At 38.0% G+C, this 14,065-nt stretch overlaps 2 protein-coding genes across 6 annotated transcripts in view; one reads left to right on the top strand and one right to left on the bottom strand.

The window, feature by feature from the left end:
• cadm1a (cell adhesion molecule 1a) overlaps positions 1 to 14,065 on the top strand; it is a 479,781-nt gene that overhangs the window by 7,553 nt on the left and 458,163 nt on the right. The gene's annotated exons all lie outside the window — the stretch shown is intronic.
• Positions 2,438 to 5,966, bottom strand: LOC106676647 (zinc finger BED domain-containing protein 4-like). Its single transcript, XM_024803898.2, has 4 exons — positions 5,875 to 5,966; positions 3,742 to 4,800; positions 3,280 to 3,596; positions 2,438 to 3,071 (listed from the first exon to the last, which is right to left on the bottom strand). The coding sequence occupies exons 1-4, from the start codon at positions 5,964 to 5,966 to the stop codon at positions 2,716 to 2,718; spliced, it is 1,824 nt and encodes a 607-aa protein (XP_024659666.2). The 3' UTR covers positions 2,438 to 2,715.

Below are 14,065 nucleotides of genomic sequence, written 5' to 3' on the forward strand. Positions count from 1 at the left end.
AATTCTGTTGAAGAAAGATGTTGAATCTATTTTATTATTCTTGAAAAATAATTTATTTCTGTGCATTTTCCCCCCTGCATCAAATTAAATTTGATTGCATCGATTAAGCATCATGAGGTGGGGGGTAGTTCCCTATTTTTTTTTTTTTTTTTGCTGGGAGTTTGCAACCCTATTAGTTAGGTTGCTTAATATTACTTCATTTGTAAAAAAAATCTATTAAAAAAGATCAAATGAGCATTAATTATCTAAAATAGGTTATATTTTAGGGGAACCACTGGAATAGATGCATGAAATTGCATTTGAGTCAAAGGAGTGCTGGTGTCGATCAATACCAGTATCAGTATATGGTGTCAGTACAGTAGTACTAAAAGTATGAAAAATCTTTTTTTTTTCTTCAATTTCAGTTTCAATCAAAATTCGTGATTTTTGTTTTGCTTAAAAATTGGCACCACAAAAAACATGTTGGAAGTATATTTTTTCAGTCCTAATAAAATTTACTCTAATAAACTCATTAGTCTTTAATTTAAAAAAAATCTCCTTCAAGAGAACCAGAGAGGAGTCTTTGCAAAGTCAGATAACAATCTCAAGCAGTCTTGATCGATTGCAAAATATAAGGAGGACAAAATTCTGAATTTCAGACTCTTTTGTTTATGCAACATCACAAAACCTTTTTAACATAATGGCAAATTGGCTTAAAAATCTACAGTGGGGCAAAAAAGTATTTAGTCAGCCACCGATTGTGCAAGTTCCCCCACTTAAAATGATGACAGAGGTCAGTAATTTGCACCAGAGGTACACTTCAACTGTGAGAGACAGAATGTGAAAAAAAAATCCATGAATTCACATGGTAGGATTTGTAAAGAATTTATTCGTAAATTAGGGTGGAAAATAAGTATTTGGTCACCTCAAACAAGGAAAATCTCTGGCTCTCACAGACCTGTAACGTCTTCTGTAAGAAGCTTTTCTGTCCCCCACTCGTTACCTGTATGAATGGCACCTGTTTGAGCTCATCATCTGTATAAAAGACACCTGTCCACAGCCTCAAACAGTCAGACTCCAAACTCCGCCATGGCCAAGACCAAAGAGCTTTCGAAGGACACCAGGAAAAGTATTGTAGACCTGCACCAGACTGGGAAGAGTGAATCTACAATAGGCAAGCAGCTTGGTGTGAAAAAATCAACTGTGGGAGCAATCATCAGAAAATGGAAGACATATAAGACCACTGATAATCTCCCTCGATCTGGGGCTCCACGCAAGATCTCATCCCGTGGGGTCAAAATGATCATGAGAACGGTGAGCAAAGATCCCAGAACCACACGGGGGACCTGGTGAATGACCTGCAGAGAGCTGGGACCAAAGTAACAAAGGTCACCATCAGTAACACACTACAACGGCAGGGAATCAAATCCCGCAGTGCCAGACGTGTTCCGCTGCTGAAGCCAGTGCATGTCCAGGCCCGTCTGAAGTTTGCCAGAGAGCACATGGATGATACAGCAGAGGATTGGGAGAATGTCATGTGGTCAGATGAAACCAAAGTAGAACTTTTTGGTATAAACTCAACTCGTCGTGTTTGGAGGAAGACGAATACTGAGTTGCATCCCAAGAACATACCTACTGTGAAGCATGGGGGTGGAAACATCATGCTATGGGGCTGTTTTTCTGCCAAGGGGACAGGACGACTGATCCGTGTTAAGGACAGAATGAATGGGGCCATGTATCGTGAGATTTTGAGCCAAAACCTCCTTCCATCAGTGAGAACTTTGAAGATGAAACGAGGCTGGGTCTTCCAACATGACAATGATCCAAAACACACCGCCCGGGCAACAAAGGAGTGGCTCCGTAAGAAGCATTTGAAAGTCCTGGAGTGGCCTAGCCAGTCTCCAGACCTCAACCCCATAGAAAATCTGTGGCGGGAGTTGAAAGTCCGTGTTGCTCGGCGACAGCCCCAAAACATCACTGCTCTCGAGAAGATCTGCATGGAGGAATGGGCCAAAATACCAGCTACTGTGTGTGCAAACCTGGTAAAGACCTATAGTAAACGTTTGACCTCTGTTATTGCCAACAAAGGTTATGTTACAAAGTATTGAGTTGTATTTTTGTTATTGACCAAATACTTATTTTCCACCCTGATTTACGAATAAATTCTTTACAAATCCTACCATGTGGATTCATGGATTTTTTTTTTCACATTCTGTCTCTCACAGTTGAAGTGTACCTCTGGTGCAAATTACTGACCTCTGTCATCATTTTAAGTGGGGGAACTTGCACAATCGGTGGCTGACCAGAGGTGGAAAGAGTACTCAAAATTTGTACTCAAGTACAAGTACTGTTACACTGGTTAAATTGTACTCAATTACAAGTAAAAGTACTGGTGTTAAAAAAATACTTGAGTAAAAGTACAAAGTACTGTTCTCAAAAACTACTCAGAGTATTAATTACTTTTTAACAGACTGATGTTTTATTCTGTTGTCAATAGCAGGCATTCAACTCGATTCACCAGTATAAATATTTATGTTCAAAGCACATTTTTCAGATGAACAAGGTATAGAAAGGTAACTTGTTTTGTAAATAAATGTAGATATAAAAGGAGGAATTTTGTTTGTTAAAACAATGACAAAAATGTTTCTGAACATGCGTAGAACCATTTAAACTTTTCCCCATACACTGAACAACAGGCAGGTAAGTGTCTTAAAGTCTTAGCATTTCTTTCACACTTTACTTTCTGAACCTTTTGTTCAGTTTCAGCAAGAGCTGGTTTTCTAAATTAACAGAGGCAATCCGACTTCGTTTGGCAGTGAAGAGTAGACCAGCACAGCTAAAAAGTCGTTCACACGCAGCAGAAGCAGGCAGAGCTGTGTTTAGTTTAAGAGAGAGGTTTTTGATGGCTGAGAAGGAGTGCAGCAGCTCCATGGTGTCTGTGGCACAAGCAAGATAACCATCAAGCTCAACTGCACTTTGCAGCCTTCTGGAGATTGGTCTGGAGAAGAATTCATCTTCATCAGATGACTCTCTTTGCTGATCCTCACTCTCATGCTCTGTCGTTTCAAGATGTTGTTTGATGTATGTCAAGGCTGTAATTGCAAGTAGATAACACAATTTTGTTATTTAAATTTCAGTGATTATTCCTGAACACAAATTTAAAATCGGCAAATTCTCAAAAAGGATTGTTTAGTATTCAGGACAGACCATCAATAACTTACAATGTATTAGGTGAAATACTCACTTAAGCATGTGTTCAAATGTAAAAATACACAAAAATGGGATCACATGAATCCTTACCAGCCTCTGTTACATCTGCTCTGTCAGTCCAGGAAGTCTTGAACTTGGGTAAGAGGACTGCAGCTGCAGCCAACTCTGGATCCTCCATCATCGCTCCAAAACGCTTTTGAAGGCCATTTTGCAGGGCTCTGATGAGTGGCACGCATGTCTTGCTTGATGTCTCCAGCCTGCTAAGTTTGGACAGTAGTTGTTGGATTACTGGCAGGAGCCATCCCATAAAGGAAGTGGACTCAGACTGAAGGATGTTTGAAGCTTTCACCAGTGGCTTCATGGTGGTACAGTACTCCCTTAGGAATGCAACTTCTGCAGGACTCAACCTGTAAGACACAACAACAAAACCCACCATGACTATAATAGGGATCTTCTGATTTAATATTAAGAGTCTGCTCACGTTTTTAACCATCCATTAAGGAAAATTCACAAAATTTGAAACCATATTGGTAGGTGTCCAATTTTACTCACATTTTCACCTTGAACTCCTCACAAATGCTCCTGATGGCATCTTCCCCCTTCTCATCAATGATGCGTATTATCCTTTCAATGGCAAGGTAGGTTGAATTCCATCGTGTTGCATTGGGACGAATGATCTGTAGCTCACACTTGTCCTCTACCACTTCATTAGCCAAATGAGATCGGCCAGTTTTGTTCCAAATGGCCTGGCATTTTGCAAAGGTTGCACGGGAGAGCCTCTTGTAGGTTTCATTCATGCTCTCTGCTAGGGCAGCATCAGTTGTTGCCACAAGGTTTAGCAGGTGACATGCACATCGCTGATGAGGCGGAAGTTGATACTCCAAACCAGAGTCTTCATCAAGAATTGCACTTGCCTCATGGTAGTCCCTATGGTCAGTCAGGTCAATAGTTTCTGGGTCTGCTTCATCTTCAGCTTCATCTGCATCATTTTGTGCCCCAAACATGTGGAAGGCCTTGACAAAGTTGGATCCACTATCAGTTGTGGTTCTTACAACTTTGCCTCTAATCTTGTATTGGCAATGGATATCATCAAGCGCACCAGCAAGCATGTCAAATGTGTGAGACCCTCTCAATCTTTTGCATGCTAGTGCTGCAGATCTTCTTTCCAGGGACGCTTCCTCTATCCAATGGCATGTGACTCCAAGGTAACTTTTCTGATGAGCTGACCAACAATCAGTAGTGGTAGCAACAAATTTGATTTTATCCAATGCTGCAACCAAAGTCATCTTCATGTGATCAGCAGCTTCACAGATTCTGGCACGGACAGTGGGTCTGGAGATGACTTTGGCTTGAGGTTGTAATGTGGTAACCAATTCTTTGAAAGATGGCTGTTCTACCACTGCAAATGGCTGTAGACCCTCACATATGAAATTGATGACAAGCTTGTCAACAGTTGCTTGTGGAACATGTTTGTTTGCAGCTCTCAACATCAGGTCTGGTAACTTGGCTTGTGTATTTGCTGAGAGCTTGTTTGGTGTGGCTGTGGTCTTTCGCTGTCGAGATGTTGATGCCAGTGATATTGTACTGCTCAGTCTTCGATGGATGTTTCCTCTGTAGAGATAAATATTATCATACGTCAGGTTCATACATTACTTCATAACATCACTGTGATTAACACTAAAAGAAAACACATTTTTAAAACATTATTCAACTAGACTTGAGCTAATCTTTGATTGTTGAGCATAGTATAAAAGAGTGGTGAATTGGTCAAATTTTGCAGATATATTGCTGTATTTATTCACAAGTGTAAACCAATTTTGAACGATCATTGCAAAAAACATGAATTTCTGTATACATTCTAAGTTCTGTAATATGTATACTATCTGTAAAAAGAGTATCGACCAATGTATCAGTATCTAAATTTTTAACTCCTTTTTATCAGTATCACCCTAAAGTTTTCAGTATTAGTCAGGTCCTAAAAATACTAAGAGAGCAAAATATGTGTATCTAGCAAATCTAATTTAAGAAAAGGGATCACATACACAAAAATGCTGCCCATACAGCTAACAAATAAAACCAATCCACATTATGTTCTTTAAAAAAAGATATCATATTGGGAAACATATAACCCTACTGATTAAGAGCCATGTCACTATGATAGACCTATATCAGGCCAATGATACTGATCAACTGATCCATCAATCGGGCTCTCGTACATGTCAGCTGAGAGCTGGAAGATTAATTTGAGATGCAGCTCAGCACTGTGTTCAAGTTTGTTTGTTTTTTTGTTTGTTTGTTTTTTTAAATAGGCCAGCTGATTGTAGGCCTGTGAGTTTTAAATGACTACAAGTTTAATTTATTGTAATGACGGTGGTTATCCAAATAATAAGCTAAAACATTCCTACGAATTGTAGCTCAGTTATGCATGCACACACGCACATTAGCTAGCTCCGTCTTATTTTAATATCAGGCTAACCAATGGCGGTGACAATATCTTAGCCAAACTAGTAACCTTAACACACATGAAAAATAAGAAAGCAATATCATACACGTATAGTTGTAAAACCTCTTACCTCAATGTGTTTTTTTAGATTAGATGCTGAAGTCTTGTAAGCTGAAATGACTGTAGAGGTCAAACAAAGTTTGCACTGCATCTGGACGCTGTCTCCTTTTCTTCCTCTGTACACGAAAAATTCCTCCAGGTATAGCCACGGGCACGCGTCCTCCGTCTTTTCTACGTCGTTTTCATGGTTGACAGTGTTGTCCTCTGTCTCCATTTTGGCTTCTTTGTCTCCAAATCTTTCGTCTATAAAGTAGTTTATACTCCACCATTTAGCACCTCCAGACACCTGTGCCTGCTGCTGCAGCGGAGTTTATTCTTTGCTTACGTCTTAAATTGGCGCGGTTGCGATTGCACGGCCTTATTGGCTGCAAAAATGCAGACGAAAGGTTTGAATATTAATTCAAATTGTGGGCGTACTCAGTAGTGACTTTTGATTTTATAAGTAGCGAAGTAGATTACATGGTGTAAGTTGTACTCAAGTATGAGTAAAATTACACACTTGAAAAATTACTCGTAAAAGTACAAGTACCCAAAAAATGTACTTAATTACAGTAACATGAGTATTTGTAATTCGTTACTTCCACCCCTGTGGCTGACTAAATACTTTTTTGCCCCACTGTATCTACAAAATCACGTAAATATGATACATTGAAAACATTAATATTTGAAATCATAAATGAAATGAATAGAGTTCTAATGAAAACAAAATTAGTATGATTGATATATCGCTGTTGCATAGATGGATATTTATAATAGTACATAGTAATATATATTAAGATTTTCATAAATGTGGGATAAATATAGCATTTCTTATTTTTATTATACCTTTAACACCAGTATGTTTGTATTTTTGTAGTATAAATTGGCTGTAGTCTGTTCTGTCTAAAATTGACTTTAACTTTGCAATTATATGAAACAAATAAAAGCAACAGCCAAACGTGGTAAAGTCGAATCATTAAGTACTTGAACAATTTCATGGAGAAATGAATAAAAACAATTGGCAAGTATGTAAATGAAGGTTTTTGTGGGAGTCGACTCATTAATAAACTGATGAGTCATTTCAGTGTAATGTGGAGGGTCGTATCAAGGACAGTGTAACAGCCCTAATAGTAAAGCTGTATGGCTGACTAATCTAATTTGAAATCCCAAGTGAACCATTGTCAATCACAGCAAGAAATGTTTTCCATTCCAGTTTTTGAATTAACAAGAGACAATAAGGGGTCTTTGATTGCCCCCTTCCTCTGACTTTGAGGACTTCATCATCTTGCTGTGCTGTGGAGTCGCAGGGAGGCATTGCTTTGCTGTAATTGGACCCATTTTTCCTGCAATCATACTTACAATAGCCGAGTTCAGCAATGAATGAAAAAGGAATCAATGCAGATCATTTGTGCTTTCAGCCAAGTAAACAATACAGCTGGTGTTCGGTTGTAATCGTCGGAGGGGAAATGAATGCCCTTCTGAATACAATACAGGTATGTATCAGCTGCAAGAGCACACAAGGCTTGAGTGATCTGGGTTCTTCCATCTTTCATTTTACATAACACTCCAGCTTGTATTACATTTCAGTGAATTTGCTCCTGATGAGACCCTTCAGGCTGTTACACCGTTTCCAGTGGAACTGGATCGTGTCTCCCCACTGTGCTTGGTTCCCGTCCTTTGTCTCATCTATTGTCACTCTGTCTTGACTGATATTTTCTGCACTATTGCCAGACAACTATTGTACAGTAGCACAATCTCATTTTCCCGGTGTCCTAGTTGGATGATGCAGAGGAAATTCATACCTGCTACAAGACAAGAGGGCACTTCTTTGAGCCTAAATCATGGATTGTAACACTGCAAAGCACCACTTAATTCCACTTAGTGTCACATTCCAATTCTCTTTGGTATGAAAAAGAATAGCACCTCCTTCCATTACTTTGTTTTCCACTAGTCATTATTTAGAGAGAAGAACAGTATCCTTTTTCATTGAGAAAAAATGGAAAGTTGGCATGGGAAATAAGTTCTTTCGCCCAGTGAATCTGTCATTATTTAGAACCACGAGAATTGGCAGCAAACACCTCTTTGATGAAGACTATAAAGAGGATTTTCAATGTGAACTCGGGGGTTTCCTGACTCACAAAGCACCTTTGGTGGAATTCTATGGATGCTTGTGTTCATTCCCACTGCAAGCAAAGGCTTTCTGCAGTTTTGCGTAAAAGCTCAAGTTCAAGTCCAAGTTCAAGGTTCTTTATTTGTCACATGCATAGTTATACAAGTATAACACACAGTGAAATGTAGCCTGACACGCTCCTCGACATGTGCAAAAATTGGGGGGGGGGGGGGGGTGTAGAGGAAGAACATTATATATATATATATATATATATATATATATATACAGACATATAGTATATACACTGGGTGAATGTGCAGTAGTAGCAGCAAGCAGGTGAATTCTGTACATTAATATGAATAGACATCTGACTATTTTACAGGATAGACAATATAAACATATTTAAAATTAAAGGAATTGAAATGTACATTGTGCCTTGGTTTAGAGTGTCTGGAAGAGAGTCCTGTCTCAGTCAATTATAGATGATGTGAGAGGGCGGGTGTGTGTGTTTAGGGCACGGATGGCTTGGGGATAGAAGCTCCTCTTGAGTCTCTCTGTCCTTGCCCGGAAGATGCGGAACCTTCTACCAGATTGCAGAAGTTGGAAAAGCTGGTACTTTTCGGGAACAATTGGTTGAAAATAAGTACCCTTATAAATATTGGGATTTAGATTTACCTTTACCATGTTGTCTACAACTGATCATGTCCGGAAAACATATTTTTCAAAAGAACCAGTTAATGAACAAAGATCAAAAAATAGGGGCGACAGATAACATTAACTTTGGCACGATTACCTTTGGGGGAAAAAAAAGAAACTCAAGGGGAGCTTCCACTTTTCTAGTTTTCAAAGTCAATAACAATGTGAAAGGATCCTAGCTCTTAAAACTACCATGACCTAGATGACTGAGACCCTAACACCCCTGCTAGCTGACGTTTAGTAAAACGTGATTCTACTTGTTTATGTATGATATCATTAGGTTTGGTGTGACTTAAAAACACACGAAACAAACCCGGCATGTATCCTTTTTTTTTTTTACATCTTAATTTACACTAAATATACTAAGACTTAGGTTTTAGTATATCCTGAAAGCAAGCGCTGATCTAATCACTCTTAGTTGTAAGGCTTGAGTAAGACTGCTTTATAACTAAGATACGAAAACCAAGATGCAAAAATATATATATTTTTCTGTACATCAAATAGATGAGACCCATATATAATCACTTGCTAAAATGCAAGGGATGTTTGTGTTTTAGGCTAAATAATAAAATGGAAATAGGAGACCGGTTGATTTGATTTCCTGGAACACAATTAGTCAGGCCTGCACTATCGCAGCAAGTAGGACAAACAATCCCCTGCTCTGTTACAGGCTCTGATCTGAAAGACTTACAATTCAGTTCCCTGTGTATAACTTCTTGTGCTGTTGCTTGAAGAAGACACACAGCAGGATTCAAAGAGTATGAATATTTTAAAAGAATCTTTTTATAAACAATAGGCAACAAAACTCTTACCGAGCCTTACAGCTGGATGGTACATTTGCAGTGGTGTACTTTTCTTTCTTTTCTTTTTTTTTTGAAGCTAAATATCCATAAAAAAACATTTGGCAGATTTAATAGTTTAATATAGTTACTATGTTGTTTAATAGATGAGCATATTTCATATTTGTGGCTTTCATTTTATTGTGTAACGATCAAAAAGCAAGTTCTCCTGTAGACATACATCCAGCAAGCACTCAGAGAGACATCGCGTCCTGCTGTGGTGTACAGATACCAATTTGTCCAAAGTGCTTTCACACCATGCACCCAAACAGCTTTAATGGACGTCAGTACCTGGAACCTAGACCTGTTGTTAGGTCATGGCTCTTTGAGGTTTGGCCTCGGGACAAACACATGGTAGTGCTGAAATTGTTGTCCTCCATCCATCCGTTCAAAGGTCTTTCAGGCTGTGGCTATGTTGTGGTGATGCCTGGTGGGGGGTTTTTCAGCCCAGAATTTAATAAGTGACATAATATTTTTCTCTAAATATTTATTAACTTTCAGCACAACACCAATAGACTTTGTTTTGGCTTTAAAATGTAAAAATGTTTACAGCTAAATAATGATGAAGTCAAAAAATGTCAGACTGATGATATCAACTCGTAAAACAATTTTGAGCTGAAATGTTCAGTTCGTACATCAATAAAAAACTAGATATGTGTGAGGGTTTACTAAAAGTTGTTAAAAATACCATGGGCAGGGTATGTGTCTCCGACTGAAAATAGAAATGAAAGGAAATGTTTGAACCCGGCCTTTTCCAGAGCGGTTTCTTGCTGCTTTGAAGTGTGTAGTATTTGTTGGGCTTCACTTGGCTGTCAGATTAGTACCTTCTCAACTGAAAATGAAAATGGGTGAAGGAGCAGTTAATCCGCATAAGAATATTTTTTTGAGGATGAGAAGCTGTGGGTCTAGCAATCTGTCTGCGTATTGATTGGTTGTCTGGCTCTGCAGAGTTAACCTGACATGCCAGGATAATTTAATTCCCTCTACATCGCTGATTGCTGAACACAATCCTGTCTTATCTTAGCGCTCCTTCTTTGAGTTACCAACAATGATGATGCAACACGTGCAACACCTGGAAAGTGAAAAGTTGCGTTGCATCAGGAATTTCAGAGGCCACCGTCATTTTGAACGTCTTAATTGCGTGTAGTATTTGTTATTTACTAGAGAGCAATTCTTCAGTTTACCGTTGTAATTGCACAGTGAAAAATGAATACCTCCCTTAGTGCCCTTAGGAAAAAAACTGGAATCTTAAATTGATCTCTTTATGGGTTATTGCAAGCAACTACACCTCGTGGCCATTCTTTCTTTTGTGATTCTATTTGTTTCCGTTTTTGTCAAATTGGTGCCATTGTGCAAAACTATTACAAATTCATGTTTGGACATTAAACTGCATTATTTTAATTAGCAGGTTAATCGCCAGGCTTGGGGTGTGTTTTCAAATTCGTCATGGCTCACAAAAACATATTTAGTATACACATCCAGAAATGCATATACTATTATATATTGTACATATATTTATTAGTCTCAGATTTAGCCATTCTTATATTTTGCTTGTTTTACGTTATTGTATTTTTGCACAACTCTGTTGCTTGTGAAGCTCGCACACAAGAATTTCACTCACATGTACTGTACCAGTGTATCTGCACATGTGATGTGACAATAAAAGTGATTTGATTTGATTTGAAAATTAACAAATGTTGGAGTGTGACACATGAAACAAATGCAACATACAGACATATCATAATAGTAACATACCATAAAAATATTTTTGACTGGGAAGTAAATTAATTGATATTCATTTGCCTTTTTTTGCTTACTTTTAGTTTTTATGACCCAAATGACCGACAGTTCATATATTTTGTTCCTTACTTTGCCTCATAATCTTAATCCTGTCAATTCATTTTTATTTTTACCCGTGCAATTATAAAAGCATATAAACATGCCTCAATCACATTTGTAGCCTTTGTGAATCATCAAGAGGAACTGTAGAAATAAATTGAATATAATATAAAACACCTGCTATAAATACATAACGGTCAGAGTGCATTGTAGAATCCCATAATGGACAGTTTACCTCTGTGTGTTTAATTCTGTAAACATGATTGACCACCTGTAAGTGAATCGTGTCACTTTACATAAAGTGACTTTGACAGTTCATGCTCCAGGCCTGTAGACTGTCAATTTGAAATCTGAGACAATGTGCTTGCTTACCACCTCCTATATAGCTGCTTTGAGAATCCCTGTCACTATACATTCTTCATATAATCTCTGACCTGTTGTACACGACTAGCGGAGGACGGTACTTTGTTCTGCATACATTATTTTACCTCCCACACCAGAAAGATTGGCTTGTAATTGTACTGTTAAAGGTTCAGCCAAATGCTTTCTGAAAGCCAAAGAACAGCATTAAACCTCATAGATGAAGTCATTTTACTCCAAAAAATCAGACATCCGTTTTCAGCTAAGAACATAACCGTGTTTGTTGATTATTAAATAATACGGTTAATACAGCCAACGCACAGGAAATCACAAAACCTCACAGATTAGCCATTTCTTTTTTTGAAGAATATGCCTTAAATCTCTGTCTTCTTTCCTTTTTCCCTTTTGTTATTTCGACATTGCACTTATCAAGTCTATTGCTGTCGTCCACGCCCTGCTTAAAAAACACCACATCTCTACTTTCTCGCACTTTAGCATCGATGCAGCCTTGGCGACGTGGTCGCTGGCTGTGAAAGTCACCACAAATAATCAGAGCAGTCCCGGGTCACCGAAATTCAATTTTGAAATCTGCCCAGTGTGTTCAAATCAGAATATTACGTGATTGATATGAACATCTTTATACGATAACTACAATCCAGTCAGGATTAATTCAGTTGCTGTCCCCAAATGCATTTGTTTGTCATGACGGAAACAATTTGTTGTCAGCTGGTGACTAGTTTTTCAGTTTGCGACTGATTATAATTAAAAATGAAATGTGATACAAAGGCTGCAGCTTGTTTTTGTTAAGCTGTGCTGTCATTGGTTAGTAATATTCAAAAGAAGATAAAGGAAAAAAAAGAAAAAGAAGGCACATCAGACAGTAAAAATCAATTCATTGCGTCCTCTGTCATCCACAGATGGTGCCACTTCAATCTCCTTTCTATTTTGTCAGGCTAATGTGCTGAAAGATGACAAGGGAGGGTCATTTCAGAGCAAAAATAGCAAAGGCTGAGCGTAACGGCCGTGTCAGTCAGCCTTCTATTTTGTCATATTAATGTTTGGATAAATGACAACTGTGGGACATTTCAGTGGAAAAGTGGCAAAGGTAGCCGACTGTGACAGCAGGCCCAACAATGCAAATTTTTTGAGATTTGATCTCCTACTCTCCTCTGTAAAACAACATCCTAAAAATATTGTGGAAGACACATTTTGTTGATTCATATAAAGTGGAAATAATCTTAATTTCAGGCCCTGAGCATTCTCTTAATATGCCACATATCATTTGGGCATTCGTACTATAGAGAAGAGTTTGTAAAACTGTCAGATGTAAATACAGGGTTTGGTAGGAGCCCATATGGAAAAGATATATATAAATCTTATAAAGTTTGTATCTGTCTTGTGTGAAACTTTTATGAAAACAGATATAAGATCCCTTGAAAATTATATAAATGAAACTTGTATGTTTTGGATACTTCCTAAAACAATAAATGAAAGTAATGAGAAAGTGGCCACTTTCATGAGTAAATCATGTAAGCCTTTTATGATTTACTATATGAAGTAGGCCACATCTTATGCAAGTCTTTTATAAGTTTTTACTATTTCTTTTCCATATGGGAGTGCTCTTTGCAGATGTTGTAATGTCCTTCACAGTTCTCTTCTTTTTTTTTGCTTTTTTTAAAACAATATCTCAAAGATTTCTTTTTAATGGCTATGATTTTAAGGGACAGTGACTCATCAGTAAGCAGTAACGGACACGGCAGATTTTTTGACATTCGCTACTTTAAATATAAATATCAAAATGACCAGTTAATCAGCAGCGGACAGGCACCCACAAAGCTGTGGTGGGCTTAATGTATCCGTTGCATGAATTTGTTTTTGTGTACGTTTGCGCATCCCCGGCTATTCATTTATTTTTCGTATCGATAGATTTGTATATACCATGTGGTATTGCAAGCATCGGAGTTCCAAAGGCTACTTCTGAAAAGCCAGGTTTTGTTTTTATCTTCCTTGTCATTCCTTGCATTTGAGACGTCTTCCCATTTCAATATCTAAAAGCATCTGCTCTTTTTGCTGAAGTAAAAAAATGTGTATTTGATAAAGGTTTAAAATGAAAGGAAGGCATTTAATAAAATGATATTGTACATACAGTGTAAAAGAAGAGTTTACAGGTCGTCCCCAGCGTCGTATTGTTGGCCCGCTTTTCTGGCAAATATATAGAGCGTGCGCTGCATCACACATAGATGAATGCTGATTAATTTATTTCGTCTACTCCCATAGAGTGGGCGTTTCAGACACATGGTGGTGTTCATTTAAAATGCAGAACAATTCAGTGTGCCCCTGGCACTTCTGTCTTTTAATTAAGGCCTGTTATCCTGACAAGACTTTCTAAATCTAGAAACAGATTGTTGCACAACTATAGAATTTTAAAAAATTGCTCTCTATATATACTTTTTGAATATCCCTCACTGATCACATTAGTCAAATGGATGC

This window comes from Maylandia zebra, linkage group LG10 (assembly GCF_041146795.1).
Source record: "Maylandia zebra isolate NMK-2024a linkage group LG10, Mzebra_GT3a, whole genome shotgun sequence".
NCBI classification, from domain to species: domain Eukaryota; kingdom Metazoa; phylum Chordata; class Actinopteri; order Cichliformes; family Cichlidae; genus Maylandia; species Maylandia zebra.